Genomic DNA, 18,812 nt, shown 5'->3' with positions numbered 1-18,812 from the left:
GCTCTAGGTATTCTCTTCTTCTGTTTGTGAATCTTAGGTAGCCAGTATAGCCTTTGATAACTTTAAACAGAGTTTGTTGACTGGACATTTTTCTTTGGATCTAAAAAAAAATACTCACTTGGATCAATATGAAGAAAACACGGCTGTCTGGTTTGTATCGTCACTTAAGATAGAGACAAAAGGAGCAAGACACAGAAATATGGAGACATTTGCACCAGCTGGCAACTGAACTAAACAGGCTTTTTGTGATGACATTGCTCATATTCGTGCACCTCCTGCTCCTGGGGTTAAGGGCCATTGACACCACCGCAGACACATGGAGACGCTGCACAGGTATCGTACCCTTTTATTTTATTTTGCGCCTTTCAACCTGAGCGTTCGTCTCTATTGCTTCAGCTCACTTAAACAGATCTGATGTTCAGTTAACAATTATTCAGTGTATGGTTTACGGTTTCATCTAAAAACCTGGGAAACCCCTCCAGCTAAAATTCTTTTGGATAATTCCAACTGTCTGTGTCTGCTTACAGTTCAATGGGAGTGTTTGTGTGTGCAGTATTGAGTGCAATATTAACTTAAATTGATATCCACAAACAAGTACAGACATTGGATGTGGTTAGGATTCCAGAACACATCAAGAGTATCAGGATAAACAGGGTGCATGTTGATTAGATGTCTCATCAATTTCAGAGCAATTCTCTTCTGTTATTCCTGCTGTTCAAAGAGCCTCTTTCTTTATACAACCCCTCCTAAAATCTCCTTTAGCCACCCAGGGTTCTTTCTCACACATCAGGGAGTCCAGCATGCCATGTCATTAATTGATTTATTAGTTTATAGCAGGTATTCTCAAACTTTTTAAGGTGTGTCCCCTTAAAAGCAAAGCTATGACTGCTTTTTGTTTTCAACCTATGAGCAGTAAAAGTACTAATACCACACTGTAACAGTACTGTTACTTTAGTAAAAGTTTCTACACGGCTGCTACTACTAAATGATTATTATGCCACGGTGTCGGCAACAGCTGCAGCCAGGTTGTCCGTTCGTATGTCCGGTCCATTCTCGTGAACGCAATACCTCAGCAACACCTGGAGGGAATTTCTTCAAATTTGGCACAAGCATCTATGTGGAGAATTTAGAGGTCAATGTTTTTGTGACCACACGTACATCCCATTCTTGTGAATGCAATATCTCAGGAATGCCTTGAGGAATTTCTTCAAATTCGGCACAAACGTCCACTTGGCTTCGTGGTTGAACTGATTTGGTGGTCAAAGGTCACTGTGACTTCACAAAACACAGTTTTTGCCATAACACATATGCTAATTAAGACAATTTCACACAAATGTCTAACAGGATGAAGTAATTAAGTGATAACATTTTGGACAGACATTGATGTCTAAACTGCAACATCACTGGTCGGCAGAGGCATACAACCGTAAAACAACAAATCTATTTTTTTGTTATGAATTAATCTGCAGATTATTTTCCTTAAATAATCGGTTGTTTGGATTGTAAAAATTCAGTAGATGGTGAGAAATGTTTGTCCAGCAGAGCCCGAAGTGAAACCTTCACAATTATTGTCATTTAAAAGATTTTTCATGGAACAGATTGATGATATATTTCACTGACTAACAATTTCAGCTTTACTTGTATATTCTATTGGCATCATATTATATAATACTTACATTTTGTATGCAAACATCTTGATTTGTAAAGTAACTAAACTATCAAATAAATATAGTTGATAAAAAGTACAATATTTCTCTCTGAAATGTATTAGAGTAAAAGTATGAAGTACAGCATGAAAAGAAAATACTGAAATAAAGAACAAGTACTTTGTACATCAATACAGTACTTGAGTAAATACACAAACATTCCACCAATTCCTATGAGTAAATTTCCCATTAACTTTAAATACTTTTTAGAAACTTGCAGAAACATCTGAAAAATTTACGTAATTTGGGTAGCAGATAATCTTGATACTTTTTTGCTATCCCTTTAATATCAGGGCTCCTTTAGAGAGAAACAACTGGTTAATAGTATAGGATATTCTGCATTTAAAGGCTTAAGCAGTAAAGCAATCTTCCCGACCTCTTTATTTGCTTATTGTCTCCAGATTTGCTCCCTCTGGATCTTCTGTCTTTTGTCCTCGAGAGGGACTCTTCCAAACTCATAGCAGGGGTGCACATGAAGCAGGCTGGAGGGGTGAGGGGTGTGCATTTCTCAAGCCCTCATACCTCGATGAGCCTTCCCTCCTCCCAGCTGCTGGTGGACTGCGACCTGTTCCCCAAAGAATTCTCCATTGTTGTGACACTAAAAGTCACTAGCATTGCCCCCAAGGTGAGCTTCCAAGTTTGTCGATTAATTCCAGTGGTGGAAGAAGTACTCAGACTCTTTACTGAAGTGAAAGCACCATACCGGAGTGAGAAAATACTTACAAATTAAAGTCCTGCATTAAAAATTGTATTTAAAGTAAAAGTAAAGTAGGCTACGGAAGGAATCTCAACTAAATGTACTTAAAACATCTATTAAAATTGCTCATTACATATTTTATTTTTATTTTTTATTTACTATCTAACAATGCACTTTAGTTTTTAAAACTTCTGAGTAGTAATGTAGAAGCAGTAGCAAAATCTCCCTCTAAAAATGTAGTAGAGGAGTAACATGTTGAAATATGTCAGTAAATTACAAGTAAGAGTTCCCACTAACAATATTGTTTTATTATTGAATCTGTGGACTATTTTCTTGATTAATCGATTTATTGTTGCAGCTCTGCAGTACTTCAGTAAATATACTTTGTTACTTTCCACCCCTGCTGAATACAGTGTGTCTGAATGTTTTTTTCGCCTTTTACCTTCCAGAAAAATGAATACATCTTTTCCTTGATGGAGCCAAAGCAAGTAGAGAAAAGAGGAGTGGGGGAGGAGGAAGAGGGGAACGACAAAGGGTACATTTTGGAAAAGAATAAAGAGAGGACTGTCGGTGAAGAAGAACGACATGGAGAGAGGGAGAAGAATGAAGAACGTCGACGGGTCATCCTGGGACTGAGGTTCTCCAAAAAACGTCTGCACTTTCTTTTTAGAGGTCACGGAGGAGTCGTAGAGCGCTGGGTGTTTCGAGGCGCCGGACTGGATGACAACCAGTGGCACACTCTGGTTTTAGGTGTTGGTAGTCATCATGTCAGGCTCACAGTGGACTGCAGCACACCCCTGGAAATGTAAGTTCACGTTTTTATTCTTGTTCGTCTCTGTCTTCTGCATGTTCACTGTCTGTCTCCTACCATCCTCTCTTCCTGTGGCCTCTGAATTCCCTTGAGGGATAGTAGATCCTTCACCACAATACAATGGCCCCGTTCCAATCTGCTCACACCCTGCAGCCGTATCACAGTGGCATGACAGTATGTGATGGATGTTTTTTTAGTGGAAACTGCCTCTGGCGCACAGAAGCTGAGACATATCAGCTCCCGTACAGTGCCTATAAAATACGATTCCTGTCTCAGTCCTAGAAACAGAAGAATGGAAGAGACTACTTTACTTACAGTGTCTTTAAGTTATATTCAAAGAGGAAAAACAACTTACTCCAGCTATTAGAAATAATTATGTCTTTTTATGGCAAACAGTGTTCCCTCCAGGCCTTTCCCCGCAGATCTCAACATTCAAGGGTCGAAATTCCACATTGGCAGTCGGGGTAGATGGAAAGGCTTGTATTCAGTAAGACTTATATTTCCTTATCACTAACTTTCACGATAGACAAGCTGCTAAACCATACGGTTAATATGTTTTCACCTCTTTTGATTGTTATCTGCTGCCCCATGCACAGGGTCTGTTGCGCCAGCTGGTGTTGGTGCCAGGTTCGGATGCCACCCATCAGATTTGCCCCTCTTCGAACCCCCAACTAGCAGTTCTGTCAGTACCACCACTTCTCTTAGACCTGCCTGTCATGGGGAGGGAGGTTCATGACCATGTGACTTCCTATGGTAACTTGCAGACGTATTCTACAATACTTTTCACACTGTACGGTGAAAGCCATGCCATATATGTTTTCCTGCTTCCTTGCAACTGATTGTCTGCTTGTCTTTGTGTTTTGATCATGAACTCACAGAAACAGAGGAGCGAGTGTCAGTGGGGTTGGAGCGGTCATGCTCAGGGCTGGTACAAGGCCAGATGTGGTTCAATCCGCTCAGGAAAGGCCTCTACCTCTGCGACGGTACGGTGTGGATCACCGTGCTGGAGGGTGAGAATCCAACATCCAAACATCTGCTCACGAGCAAGTTTTTATTCAGTTTAAAATTGAAGAAATTCTCATCTCCTTATCGACTCAGATCATAAACGACTTGACTACGTGTTGGAACACCAGGTCCTCACCACCAGCTCAGAGACACATGATGTAGAGGTATCCTTCAGCTTTGTAAAATATGAATATTTACATATACTCACTGTACTTACACACAAATATTTTTGTCTTTAATATCTATACAAAATTAAGTTTATTTTGGTCATTTTTTCGTCAATCTTTAGGTGTTCCAGGTAGCTGGCATGGGTCTGATGACTGCAATGGCTCATAGGTCAACCTCTGGCTCAGCTGTGTATCTGTGGAGCCACACAGGTTTCCAGCTCTACCAGAATATCAGCACATATGGAGCTTTGGCTTGGAGACACTTCCGCATGGGCAAGAAGGTATGAAAGAAAGGAAGACATGGGTTAACATGGATCAAGCTGATATTCACGGTGTTTTGTTACTTTGATCTAGATATTTCTGGTGGTCTCTAACTCTGGCGGAGGAACAGACAAGCGAAAAGAATCAGAGACTGACATTTCTGTGATTTACAAGTGGAGCGAAAGAAGAAAACAGTTTGTGCGGTTCCAGACTCTGCAGACCCACTGTGCACGGGACTGGGAGGCCTTTAACATCAATCAACAAACCTATCTCGCTGTGGCCAACCACAGACAAGGTAAAAACTAAATATCCATGAAATGACTACTTATTTACTTCTAGAAATCTTGGCACGACACTCACAAAATATCAAACTACCCTGTTTATCCTCTCTCTTTCTTGTTTGTCTTTCAGGGGATAATAATCACACTATAGACAGTGTGATATACAAATGGAACAGGTTGACAAAGTCTTTTGAGGTTCACCAGATGCTGCCGACCTCAGGGGCCTACGACTGGGAGTTCTTTACAGTGGGACAGTACCATTTCCTGGTGGTGGCTAATGCCTTTGATGGAGTGACCACCTCTGTAGACTCAGTCATTTATGTTTGGGTCAGAGGAAGCTTCCAGGTGTTCCAGACAATTAAGGTATGTGGTGAACATAAAACGACAAAAGAAATACAGAATTTGCCTTAAAAATGCCTGAAAAGACCTTAAAAAAACATCAGTTTGGTACCTTACCATAATACAGGGTAAATTCGGAAGCTGTTTGAGTGTGGGGGTAGAGTAGACTTAATAGCACTTTAGTATAGCATTTTGCTGCATGACTTCCATATACCATTCATCTTCTCCCCAGCTGCGCTTTGATTTTCCTCTGATGAGATCTGTATCTTTGAGATAAGTATGAAAACCCGTCTTGTCTGAACGCACAGAAGGGAAGGGACCACAAACAGGGAGAGATAAAAGGGTAATGAAAGAGAGATGGGGAGCAAAGAACGGGTGTGTCCATGTGGCCACGGGGCCAGAAATAGAGGTGTGCGGTTTGCCATGATTTGCTTGAGCGATAGCAGTGCTTTGGCATGTCGCTGATAGTGAATCATACAGCCACAATTGAGGAGAGAGTGTTGACACATTGATAGTCGCACAATAAATCATGAGGAGATGATTTAGGGGAACTCCACAGCTGGATGTGAGGCACCTTGGGGCAGGTGGAACTTAATCATGTAAAAGCAGATATGAGTGAAATTATATCATTTTGGCATTTGTTTTACATGTCTTACTTTCTCAGCTGTTTTTCTTTCAGCTTCTCTGTCTCTATGTTCTAGACATTCTGCGCCACAGACTGGGAAATGTTTCAAATAGGAAGTAGAGTCTTCTTAGTTGTTGCCAATGGACACAGACTCCATCGCAATGGACCAAGTCAATATGCCATCAACTCCACCATCTACGAGCTGGACATGAATGGGCAGCTGTTTGTCCGCTTCCAGGATATCGTCACCTATAGGTACAGATATGCAAACACTTTGATGTGCCAGGTGTATGTACATACAGACAGATTATGAGAACATTTTCTGTGTAATAACCTGATATTGCTGCCATTTCAACCTCTCGTCATCACCACATACATTCCCATCTCTCCAGTGCAGTGGACTGGGAGTTCTTCAGCCTCGGGGAGGAATATTTTTTGATTGTCGCAAACTCCTTCAACGGAGAATCCTACTCTCTCAACAGCGTTCTTTACAGGTACTCAACTTGTCAGCAACACCCCACTAGTGTGAAATAATGCATCCATTCTGATTGCCCTCTAATTTAGTGCTGATGTAGATCTATTTTCCTCCTATGAGCCAGACTATTGAAAGCCTAGCACTTTTGACATGTGACGATGCTCAAGGAACAAATTAATTCTGTGTCTAGAGCCTTTGTTAAGCAGATGCAAATACAGCTTTCATCTGATTCCTCTTCTCTGTTTGTTTTTAGGTGGCAGGGATATGAAGGATTTGTTCCGGTTCATTGGCTCCCAACGATTGGGTGCAGTGACTGGGAGTTTTTTAGCTCTAAAGGAGAATCGTATCTGATCTACTCCAGTGCCAAAGAACCTCTCTCCAAAGTGTTTAAGCTGAAAACACACTAGGCAAAAAAAAAAACGAGAGTGTGCATGTAGCTTTGTTCACTCTGTTTATGTCTGTGTCTGTGTGTTCCTGTGTAAGAAAATGTTTGCAATGATATTTAAAAGGTGAGTGTGTTTGTGCCTTCACAATACTGTGCCTGTTCTCAATTTACATACAGCTAGGGCCGTAGCAACCATTAAGGTCACGACTGTGATTCTGAGAAAAAATCTTCAAATATGAATGTTTTAGGCAAGAACTATTAAAATAATATTGGCGTATGTTGAAAGGATTTACTATTTCTTCACAAGAATTATATCCTAGGTTATCTTAAAGTTTTGAAAGTGTTGAAAGGTGTTTAGGGAGACATGTAGGAAGACAATTAAGACATTACATAAAACATAATTTAACAGTTAAATAAATTAATAAAATGAGAATGGTGTTATGTAATTAGAAAATTTCAGGAAAAATGTGTTTAATCACCAGCCCTGCATACATTTAGCCCACACTATCAATAGTCAGCGCTAGGTTAATAATTGATTTACCTAATTTTTACACAAATATCACGAGTTCAAGACCTTTATGGGAATATATCTTTCTATTTGTGTGCTTTGAGTAAAGTAAATAGAGAGTGAGCTTCTGTTAGATTTCTAATTTTCTGTAAAAACATTTAATATTGATGATTATTACCATTAAGTGGAATGTGTGTTCTCAAAAGATTGAGTGATTGTTACTCATTGTATGAATTATATTTAAGATAATTATATTGAAATTACAATAAACCAGATTTAATATGTTTGTATGCAAGACAAGAGTTGTTTGTGCAATGGCTGAACTTCAGCTATGTTCATTTGGAGCATTTAGGGTGGCAAACTAGTAAGTCATTTAGTGGTTAATCAAAATCCTGGTGAGGTGTTTGATTAGTATGCATGGCCATGGGCACATAACTGCCATCCTTTGTAAGCACTATCAATCGTAAATATTTATTGTTCCGTGGTTTGCTACAGAATACTACAAGCCCCGTAACTTCAAGACTAGACTTGTCCGAAATGTACTTTTTATTGCTATGCAAATAAGATAAAGCTATTGCCATATTTTAGTTATGGCTGTTTCATAAAGGGGCAGTACATTACAGGAATTTAAATAAGCATTACTAATGATGTTTATACTCATAGACCAAGTAATGAAACTATCAACCGTTATTATTTTGAGTATACGTGTTACCCAAGTGTAATACTACAAGTACCACAATGCACCGCTCCCTTTTCTGCAGAAAAAAAACAACATGGCTGCCTACAGTTCACCGACGGTATTTCTATTTACGCCTTGTTTGTTATCTGTTTTAAGACGGACAGAGGAAGGAATAGCCAGTGTCAGAAGTCGTTAGAGTTTTGGTAAGAAGACGCCATTTCCCCGTCGTGGTGACACTGACCGTTAACATTACCGACAGCCTGGGTTTGTGTCATTTTCGGTGTGCCGTCAAGCTGCTCCTCAGTGTCGGGACTGCGATTGATTTGCGATTATTATTGCGTTAAGCTAGCTAACGTTGAACTTGATCGCCGACATAACTGGAAGTCCAACGCATATATGCTACATCCGGTAATAGTCGCTATGTTTAGACCCGTGAAGTCTTCTTATTTCAGAGTCAGCCCGGCCATTGTCAACAGAGAACTCGGCAAGACCAAGATGAGATAGCAAGAGGCCAAACCAGAGTGATAACACATGATTTACTACGCGGCATAGCTCGAGCAAAACTCAAGAGAAAACCGAGTAAATCACTCAAACAGCATGTTTGGGAATCTTTTCGAGGAAGAGGAGGAGGAAGGCTTCTCTTCGACTTCCTCCAGGGGGAGAGTTGCGAAGGGGGGAGACGAGCCACCTCCGCCCCGAGGAAGAAGCAATCTGTGCGGCATAAAGAACCAAGGGGGGACCTGCTACCTCAACTCTCTGCTCCAGACGCTGCTGTTCACCCCAGAGTTCAGAGGTGAGGCCAGATCTCTGACACATTTCTTTAGGAGAGCCGGTGCAGTACACAACCAGAGGACAGTTATTGATTGTTTGCTGTGTGTGTCTCTACAGAGGAGCTGTTCAGTTTGGGAGCAGCGGAATTAGGATGTCTGGAAGACAAAGAAGAACCAGGGGTCAAAGTAAATAGCTTGTAGCTGTAACCAAAGATGTAATGTCTGTGTGTATTTGTGAAGTGTAAACGCATGTTTTGCTTTCTTTTCTCCCCAGGTCAGAGTGATCCCGCTGGAGTTACAGAAACTGTTTGCCAGTCTGCTGTTGGTGGACCAGCAGAGCGCCTCCACTGCCAACCTCACCAACAGTTTCGGCTGGAACAGCAGCGAGGTCTGTGTCCGTTATCTTTGACGGTGGAGAGGAGAAGGAGAGGCTCGGGTTACACTTCTTATTTCACTGATTGATTTACCTTCCAGCCTGAAAGGCAGACCCACGATATTTAGCGCATGCAATACAAAACCACCTTTTCCAGGTCAAGACTGTCCACACAGTCATTGATTTAAACGGGATCTGGAGCTGATAGAAGGCTGAAAACAGCTAGAAGAAAGAGAGAACCATTTTACTGCTTCGGTGACGTTTGTTCATCTGTACAAGTCTTGTATATTTCCGTGTTTCTCTTAAACAGTGAAATAGATTGATTTCTTCAATAATAGTACAAAAGCGATCCATCAGGGTTCCCACGCGTCCTGGAAAACCTGGACAATAGACACATTTTCCAACGAGAGAAAGGGTCAAATGTCCTGGAAAATGATTTCAACATTCTTGTATTTTTCTGGAAAACGATCTCTAGAAAAACCTGTCTTTTTGAAAAGTGCAATATATCATGTACTGTAATAATGTTGGTTCATATAATGTAACTGGGACTTTTGTCCCTAACTTAAACCTTCTGGTGTTTGTTTTTCTCAGGGAACAAATCAGCATGATGTGCAGGAGCTGAACAGGATTCTGTTCAGTGCGTTGGAGCACTCTCTTGTGGGCACCACTGGGAGTACATTTATCCACCAGCTGTATCACGGGACCATTGTCAACAGTATTGTCTGCAAGGAGTGTGGGAACGTCAGCCAGAGACAGGTGTGTCCACATGTACAGGGTTTCTCTGCCTCTTTGAAGTGGCTCCATTTAGGAAGACTGATGTTATTGGAGTTGTTTTGGTGGAATATATCTCACGACTAAATGCTAAGACAAAAATAACTTAATTCACCTGTTCTGTTTTTTTTTGGGCCTTCTTTAGGAGGACTTCCTGGACCTGACGGTGTGTGTTTGTGGTATGTCTAGCCTGGAAGAGGCTTTGTGGAACATGTTTGTGGAGGAAGAGATGTTTGAGGGCAGTAACCTGTACCGCTGTGCACAGTGCGACAGGCTGGTCACTGCTGCCAAGGTTAGTGCCAGCTTTCAGACTGTGTCAACACAATAACAACGGTTAAAATACAGCGAACCTGAAGAGCTGTTAAACCTGTTCTTTCTCTTCTGATTAAGCCTTACATCAAACAATTGAGTAGAAAGGATTATTACAACTAAACATGTTAAAAGCTTCTTTGTATTGACATTTTGTTTCCTTGTTCACATAAAAAATATTGCATTTTTGTGCTGTTTCTCACCTTCCTTTGCTTTTATTCAGTCTGCCAAGCTGAAGAAGCTTCCTCCATTCATGACCATGTCCCTGCTGAGATTCAGCTTTGACTTTGCCAAATGTGAGCGATACAAGGAGACGGGACGCTACAGTTTCCCCTTAACCATCAACCTACTGCCATTTTGTGAAGAGGTACCTGACGGAGCTTACTCTCAACATCATCCAGGAAGGTTTTGATACACCAAGTTGTCTTGATAAGTTAACTATGTATTCCTCTCCTGCAGACTGATGCAGAGGACTCTGATTACTGCTACGAGCTGTTCTCTGTGATCATCCATAAGGGAGGCTGCTATGGGGGCCATTACCATGTTTATATCAGGGACATTGACCAGCTTGGCCAATGGGAGCCACCGGTGAGAGAAGCAAACGAGCAAACAGGAGGATAAGAAATATATAAATTTAGTCATTAGTTTTACTGCTAATACTCAGAGTGGCAGCTTTTTCAGATGTGCATTACTGTCGGCAACTTTGAAAAGTGATCACAACCTGCAAGCTTTTGAACGTGTGCATTAGGACAGGCATCATCTCTGTGTTTGCTTGTCAGGAGGAGGAATGCAAACCCAAGACTCAGAAGAAAGTCACGGAGGAAGTGAAGCCAACGTGTGAGCCAAAACTACAAGAAGACGACCCTTTGTCTGTCATCGCTGCTATTATTGCCCAGGTGAAGCGACCGCTTCCTTCGTCTGAGTTCTGTGTTGTTCATAGTTTGTTCTTTGTTGCCTCAGTAGGACAGCCAGTTAATTAATTAGGTGCTGTTCATATGTTGTCCACTAGGAGCCATCAAAGAGTGTCCTGGCAGACCAGTTGGGACAGAAAATCATGGATAAGCTTGGTTCTTCCTGGAGCAAAAAGTTTAGAAAACACTATGGCCCCATAGGAAAGGTACTTTGTTTTTATGATATTCCTATGTGTTCTTTAACGATTGCTGGTGTTCTTTGGGGCTCATACCAATATTTGTCTTATACCAGAAAATTGTTTGTTTCCAGTGCAGTTTCTTGAATTTTGTTTTCCTCTTCTGGTGTAGTTCCTGCAGTCCCACAATGATGCTTTCATGTTGGTGTCTAATGGTACTCGAGTGGCACTGAAGGCGATTGCAAACCCGTCAAGCCCTGTGACCAAGCCCCCCGGCCCAGCAAAGCCGGCGACTAACTCTGATCCTTCAACACCTTCAGACCCCAGAGCTGCTGAACAGCAGCCAGAACTAGACCAGAAGTCAGAGCCGGAACAAAAGGTATTAAAGCAAACAGTCACATTTTTCAAGAATTCAAGTTCTAAAATGACATTGTGGAAAAAATACACCAACTTAATTCAGTTTTACGTCTAGGTTCCTGGTGGACCCTTCTTTGATGAGTGTTTCTCACAGTGTTTCTTCCTGTCTGTCAGCAGGGCAGCCACTGGTTTGATCTTAACGACTCCACGGTGACTTCCATCAGGGAGTCTGACATAGAGAAGCAGTTCCAGGGCAAAGAGAGCGCATACATGCTGTTCTACAGAAAAACACAGCTGCACAGGCCCACTGAAGGTAATGGACACCATTTCTATTGGAAGATAAGATCAAAGAAAGAGGAGAAAAGTTGTGATTGTGTTCAATGAAGCAACAAATGTGTTCATCTTTTAATTTAATTAATAGTTTTGACATCAAGTACACAGTATATGAAGTAAGTAGATGACTAATATGTATCAATGTGTTTCTACATCTGCAGCTCTGAACAATCCCCAATATAAGATTCCTCTTAACCTCATCCAGATGGCTCAGGAAGAGAACATCAAAATGCAGAAAATGCGGTACACAAACACACATTACACGATTATTACATAGGCAGGTTCTGACGGTTCTTGACTTACGAGTGAGACATTTCAGCGGAAGCTAAAAATACGTAATCTGTGAAGATCAAAACCCAGAAATTGAAGAAGGTTATATTAGAATAGTTTTCTCACGCAAATTATTATTCTCCATTGTTTCTCTTACAGCGAGGAGTTTGAAGCCACGAGTAACACCGTGGTGCTGCGTCTCCATCTGGCACCCTCGTACAGGCTAGAATATGGAGCCCTGCAACCAATCAGCAAAGAGCAGAACGGGAGCACCACTCTGACTTTTGACCGCAGAAAGACCGTGGGAGATCTTCGATTGGATATTTATCAGGTAACTCCATTTCCCAAAAGACTAGCTGTTGCATTTTTTTTAAAAAGTCAAAGAATGATGGAATAAGCTCATGTCTTGTGCATCTTTTTATATAGAAGCAGGAACTCTGGGAGGGGGATATGGCTCTGACTGTGGCCAGGAGTCTTCCTGCAGGTCTACACCTCTACAATACTTTAACAGGTGAGACACTGACATGCAAAAAACCTCAAGAAGGTAGAAGAAGTTTCGAACGTTTGTAACAAACATTCCGGGTGTGGTTGTCTTTGCAGACGACAATGTCTCCCTGTATAGTGCAGGCATTTGTACGAACTCTGACCTGTTTGTGTGGAACGGTAGAGAGGTGAGTACAACACATTCTCTGCGATCACAATATGTGTTTAGTAAGCATGCTCACTTGACAAGATCCCGAGTGTCCGACTTGTGCACTGGTTTTTATCCCTTCAGGTGTGTGGTGCGACTGTCCTAACTGGAGCCGAGTGGGAGCCGGTGCTGCTGAATGTAGTCCGTCCCAATTTCGGGGAAGATGAGGATCCGGAGGAGGGGGATGGGTTGGAGTCTGTGGAGGAAAGAGGAGGTTTTGAAAATGGGGGGCCAGGGCTTAAAAGGGAGGCCAGAGGGTTTGCAGGTGCTTCGACTCTCGGGGAGGTGAGGGAGGCACTAGGGGAGCCGGAGGAGAGTCTGCTGTGCCAGGAGCATAAGGGAGGAAAGAGGGAAGAGCAGGGGACAGGAGAGGGAGGAGGGGCAAGTGGATGGAGGGTGTTCCCCCCCGGTGATATGCAACGGACGCTCAAGGAGCTGTCGCTGAAAGACGGAGATGCGCTGTTGGTGCTGGAGCCACAGTCCTTCGACAGCAGGTACAATCCTCTGCCGTGTGTGTGTGTCTGTGTGTGTGTGTGTGTTGTTTTCTTTCTGTGTGTTTTACTACCGTCCTCTTAACTTTGCTCAGCATGTTCGCTCTAAACGGAGACGTCGTCACTGTGACCACACCGTCGGACTGCCGCTGGCTCCAGGTGGAGTTTGGACCACATGGAGGGGAAGGAGGAGGAGGAGAGAGGGAGAAAGAAGAGGAGAGGAGGAAGATCAAAGTTCCAGCTACAGGGAATATGGTCATTAAGTTTTTATTTTTATGTTATCTATCTGGTTAGACTCTTTATCTCTCCATTTAAGCACCACATTGTTCTTTCTTCCAATAATGTAGTAGTCTAATGCATCTCTCTCTTACAGCTGCTGTGTGAGGTGAAACAGAGGGCCATAGAGGAGCTGCAGCTACAGGAGCAACTCACAGGCAAGATGCTCAGCGTTGCATAACTATATATATATACAGTATGTAGACGCCTACAATCTAACTTGGTATTTGTTTCTATAAAGCAGCAAAACATTTGCATACCTCAAGTACAATTTATTTGAACCAATCTATTTGATGTGCATTAAATATGCTTGACAAGAACAGCTTGCATTAGACGTCCTTTTTTTTAGAGTTAATTGCATTTTTGGATAAAGAAGTAAACGGGAAATATTATAAATACCTCTTACAAAATGTAAATTCACAGGCCGTTAAACTGGAACATTCAAATTTTGATTCATATATGTATCCCCAATACGGAACCAAAGGATTTGGATTTTTACAGGGCTAATGTAGATATTGATAAATTATAACTATATAATGTGCTTATTAATGACTGAAAAGTTTCTTCAAGTAACATTTTTATCTACGCTACTGTTCAGGCAATCACCAGATTTGTATTCGAGTTTGGATTCTTACATTTTTATCTAAGTATACATTAATACTTAAATGAGCTGTTGTGTTTTGTCTCACTGACCAGGTGCACAGTACTGTCTGAGGCATGTGGACTGCACAGGGAAACTCCTTCCTCCAGGTACCGTGTCGTTTGTTCCCTGAGGGTAGCAATGATTTTAATGGTGCAGATATCTTAGAGCTGGAAATCCCCCTCATTTTCACAAAATATTAAGACAGGCATTCCTTTACACTGCCCCTCATCAAATGTTTAAAAGGTACTCCCCCTGCTTGTAATTTTTCTTCTCATCATCTGTGTTTGAAGTTTGGAACACATTTACTAAGTGCTCTTGTGTTTGTCTCACCCTGGTCTACCTGACAGTGTGTGAAGAGCTGAGTGTTCGGGATGCAGGGGTGCGACTCATGACCACACTGACTCTCTGTCCGGGAAATGCCCCCAAGGCATCACAGGTGTGTCTTTTTTTAATTTGAAACCTTCAATAAATCCTTTGTAACTGCAGCTGCACAGGTGAATGTTACAGAACCTTTAAGTACCAGTAAACCTATCCTCCAGTGTACAACCAAATGAGACGAAGAGTTACGAGCGTTTCAAAGTGCTTGATTGATGTTTGTGACTTAAGATTTTCTCTTTGCTTTGCAGCTTTTCTTGCACTTCTCTGTGGGCTCAGCGCCCTCTGCTGGCATGGAGATGGACATCATGGTGGAGAAAACGTGTACCGTCAAAGAGGTGCGGAAACGTAATGTGTGAAACGTTATGTGCTTACGTTACATGTATGTGTACTTTAAGAAAACATGATCTTTTGCTATTTGCAGTGTCTAAAGGCAATGCTGGAGGCTGTTGGACTTGATGGTAAAACTACATCAATGCATTCTGTTATTTTGTACTGTATGTAACTTGCATGTAGAGTTAGTGTTTGTGAATTGCTCTTCACCAAGATTATCTCTGCGTTTGTAAAACTGTAATCAAACAGATAGTTTGCTATTGTACTTTGGAGGACGATCTGGTCGTTGATGTCGTTGAAATGTGTGTTTGCAGGCACCTGTTGGCACTTAAGGAGGCTCGATTGGTGTGAGGAGGTTGGAGAGCCGATTATGGATGAGGTCAGTGGCAGATTGTAGTTTGCACAATGTGTCATCATCAAACGGTGTTTGCTTCTTTTAGAGCTATATGTATAGCGTCCCATTTTAAAAACAACCTGTTTTCCTCAGGATGCTTCTCTGTCAGAGCTGAAGATAAACAATGGAGAGACATTAGTCGTCACAGAAGGACAACTTCCTCCGAAGGTACTGAAAATGTTTTCATTGTGTCTGGACATTCATATATTATAACTTCACCTCTCTCTTTAGCCTTTTGTTGTCTGTTTTTTTTTCTGTCAGGGGTTTCTCAAGCTATCTGTGTGGCTGTGTCTGAATCCCAGTAACAACTCGGCAGTTTCCATGGATTTTAATCACACTGACAACGGCCACACTGATGTTGTGGCCGCGGGTGACTCACCTCCTCTGGGTGCCGGCAACACGGCGGAGCTGAGAAGTGCAGGACAGGTGGAGATATCGGACGAGGCTACCCTGGAGGATCTCAAGACGCAGGTAGCGTATGAAGGTTATGTGTTTATTTAAAGCAGGAGGTGATGGTCGTTTATATTAGTCAGGTAATCCTCAAAGACCCCAAATGGATTCTCTTGGGTTCTAGTGGATTTCAGTCCTCATGACTTAGGACCCAGAGAGCCGCCCTTTTCCAGTCCTACCGGTTAGTTATGAGGCCAGAAGATGAACACTTTACATTTTGCCAGCTGTGGGGTACTATTTAGTTTTAGCTAAACTAACTAAATGCAAATGACTCACTTTACTTCGTTGTCTGTTTCTTTGTCAGGTGTTGACACTGCCGGCCCTTCAGGATGCGTGTGTGCCAACCACTGCGTTCATGCGTGTGTGGCAGCTTGAGGGCCGGAGGCTGGCACGTATCCTCCGAGGACAGCAGCTCACACTCAAGTAGAGACACTTTCCTGTCACAGCGTGGCCAACAGATTCTCTTATCTATCAACAAATGCAAAGTGTTGAGTCATTGCTTGTTTACACGATCAACATTTTCTGTTTGGTTTCCTCCTGATCAGGAAATTGAAGCTGCCCAGTGGTACAGACCTCTGTGTGCAACAGCTACTAACAGAAGAAGATCTTGGGTAAAGTTTTCTGCTTTCTACACATTGTGATGGAGCGTCCTTTCTTTTCCAATGAGTACATTTCCCTTATTTCAACGTTGGTTAAATTATTTTATGTTCTGTTCCTAAGTCCTAAAGATGTGATGGTGAGTGTTAGAATGGGAGTCCCAGGGGAGAGGGGTTTCTACCCGCCAGAGGAGCTGGTTTGGGATGCAACCCGTGACTCTTCCCCACGGTCTCTACGCACTTGTCTGGCTGCACACTACGGCCTCTCCCCTGATTCTCTGCTGTTGGCCAAACACCAGCCGGACAAACACGCCTGGGAGGAAATCTCAAACTGGGTGAGAGGAGAAGAGAGTCATTTCTTGAGGAGGAACCTGTTTTTAGGTGTTTGGTGCGATCCGATTGTCAGTGAATAATATGTCTTATGACTTTTATGTTCAGAGTCAGCAGGTTTCCAAAAAGAAAAAGAAGAGGAAGGCTGAATCACTACTGGGGGCACCATTTCACCTCAAAGATGGCGACACAATCGGCGTAAAGGTATTCATAAACCCCTGTTCCTTTTCAACAATGAGTCTGTTGGGTTTGATTTCTTTGAAAAACACTGAATGCATTTTTTTCCTATTTTTCCCCAGAATCTTTTGATTGATAACAACAGGGACTTCCTCACCCTGGAGGATGAGCAGGGCCAGCAGAGGCTCAGGGAGCAGGCAGAGCAATGCAGGAAAGGGTGGGAACGCTCCCAGCAGTTGTGATCATGTCCATGTTATTTCTTGAACTGACTAGAGTGTACAGAAAACAACCTTTTTATGGCATTTATTATTTGGCAATCATTGTGTAATTTCGCTGTAATACCACAGCACTGTCAATAATAATTATGCTTATTGTTGTACAACTTGGTTTATTGTTTTCTACCCTTGCTTCTTTCCAGAGGGCAGGCTGCGGGCTCCGAGGGTGTTGGACCACAGAAGAAGACCGGACCGACCAAATCCAGGAAACCAGAGGTAGCGCTATCGATCAACGTGGGTGTATTCAGATAGCACTCTGCTCCCATGGGTGCATGGACGAATCAAACCTACCTATACAACTGCACGCACTTACACACGGATGCAATTGGGACAATCCACTTGACGTCAGTCGTATGCCATTTTCTTTTCTGTATTTCTCCACAAATCTTTCAAGACCGACTAAAATCTAATTATTTTATTGACAGGAAGAGAAGGAATTTCATTCTGGCAATTTGATTAGCTGTTTTTTAACAATTGACTGTAATTTGCATTATTTCTATACAATATTACTGGATTTCTTGTAAGACGCCTCTCTCTACAACCACCACTCATGCCCTTTATTAAATGAAATTGCAGTTTTATTATCCGAGAAAGATTTGAAGAGAGTTTGACCATTAGGCCATTTGTGCTGCATGGATCAGTAGCTAAGAGAAGCAGAACAAACTGTTTGTTCTCCTCTTAAGTGTTTTTGGGCTATTGCAGGCTGGATGTATAGTCATGCTTGTGTAAACTGGAGTTTCTTTCTCATTTACAGTTTTGTATAAACTATAGCAATCAGGGATGATTGCATCTGTGTTGCCATCTGCTAGCGGCTCAAACATTTACACTTGTTTTAATACATTTTTCAGTACAACAAGCCATTAATAGAAGGACATCAACATCCATTAGTTGTTGTTGTTGCCCATAGGGTGTTTTAGGTGATGCTCATTTTTATGACGAACCTGTCACTGTGCGCCGAGAACAAAAGAGCGTTTATCTGCATCATGGGCTTGTTTTTAGGTTGATAAAAGAGAGGAGAGAGAGGCCTTACTGTGGAGATGCCTCGGTGCAGCTCTGTCCTCCCTACCTCGCTCTCTGCCTCTCTCATTCTACCTCTGCTGCCCCGTCTGTTTTCATCCCCAGGTTCATGCTGTAGTTCATGATGACAATTTTTAACCTAAAGTACCTGCTCTGCTAACCTACTACGGTTTAAAAAAAAAAAAAAGTATTTCAGTAACTCATAGTCTGATCATTTGACTCTTAAAATGTGACGTGAAACATCAAATGTAGATTGTCTGCTTTTGTTTACTTTGACTCATATTCTATAAATGGTTAAATAAATTAATTGACGTTTATCGGGCACGATCCACCCTCTTTATTGCTGACGATTAAAGCAGACCGTCTTCACTTTCACCTCAATCTGTTCATTTCATGTTCAAAGGAATAACAGTGTGGAGCCAAACATCATGTAACCATCTGTGATGACAGATACTGTAAAACATTGAAATCATTTCTGCCTCTATTCTCTGTGATGATTTAAAGATCCCAGAGTTTTCATTGTGGAACATTTAATGTTTTATTTGCATGCACTAT

At 42.0% G+C, this 18,812-nt stretch overlaps 2 protein-coding genes across 4 annotated transcripts; both read left to right on the top strand.

The window, feature by feature from the left end:
* The first annotated feature begins 2,217 nt into the window (after positions 1-2,217).
* Positions 2,218-6,774, top strand: LOC116383933 (thrombospondin-type laminin G domain and EAR repeat-containing protein-like). Its single transcript, XM_031848146.1, has 12 exons — positions 2,218-2,331; positions 2,853-3,208; positions 3,611-3,701; positions 3,811-3,967; positions 4,093-4,224; positions 4,313-4,383; positions 4,509-4,667; positions 4,741-4,942; positions 5,059-5,291; positions 5,969-6,147; positions 6,285-6,386; positions 6,621-6,774. Exons 1-12 carry the CDS (start codon positions 2,233-2,235, stop codon positions 6,772-6,774), a joined length of 1,935 nt encoding a protein of 644 aa, XP_031704006.1. The 5' UTR covers positions 2,218-2,232.
* Positions 6,775-8,029: 1,255 nt separating this feature from the next.
* Positions 8,030-18,255, top strand: usp40 (ubiquitin specific peptidase 40). 3 transcript variants are annotated; one of them, XM_031847981.1, is made up of 31 exons: positions 8,030-8,732; positions 8,828-8,895; positions 8,984-9,097; positions 9,674-9,838; positions 9,999-10,145; positions 10,386-10,529; positions 10,622-10,750; positions 10,942-11,058; positions 11,172-11,279; positions 11,422-11,628; positions 11,784-11,919; positions 12,101-12,182; positions 12,369-12,540; positions 12,636-12,720; positions 12,810-12,880; positions 12,985-13,394; positions 13,487-13,646; positions 13,765-13,825; positions 14,364-14,417; positions 14,658-14,746; positions 14,937-15,023; positions 15,110-15,146; positions 15,333-15,397; positions 15,506-15,580; positions 15,674-15,883; positions 16,167-16,285; positions 16,408-16,473; positions 16,583-16,793; positions 16,897-16,992; positions 17,088-17,182; positions 17,384-18,255. In XM_031847981.1, exons 1-31 carry the CDS (start codon positions 8,537-8,539, stop codon positions 17,490-17,492), a joined length of 3,885 nt encoding a protein of 1,294 aa, XP_031703841.1. In that variant the 5' UTR covers positions 8,030-8,536; the 3' UTR covers positions 17,493-18,255. The 3 variants fall into 3 exon arrangements, with proteins under 3 accessions (XP_031703841.1, XP_031703842.1, XP_031703840.1); XM_031847982.1 differs by having other exon boundaries at positions 11,781-11,919; positions 17,088-17,176; XM_031847980.1 differs by having other exon boundaries at positions 11,781-11,919.
* The last annotated feature ends 557 nt before the right edge of the window (positions 18,256-18,812 follow it).

This window comes from Anarrhichthys ocellatus, unplaced genomic scaffold, assembly GCF_004355925.1.
Source record: "Anarrhichthys ocellatus isolate YVR2014 unplaced genomic scaffold, GSC_Weel_1.0 scaffold7, whole genome shotgun sequence".
NCBI lineage: Eukaryota > Metazoa > Chordata > Actinopteri > Perciformes > Anarhichadidae > Anarrhichthys > Anarrhichthys ocellatus.
The sequence above is the reverse complement of the archived record's forward strand: the minus strand, read 5'-3'. Positions and strand labels throughout refer to the sequence as shown.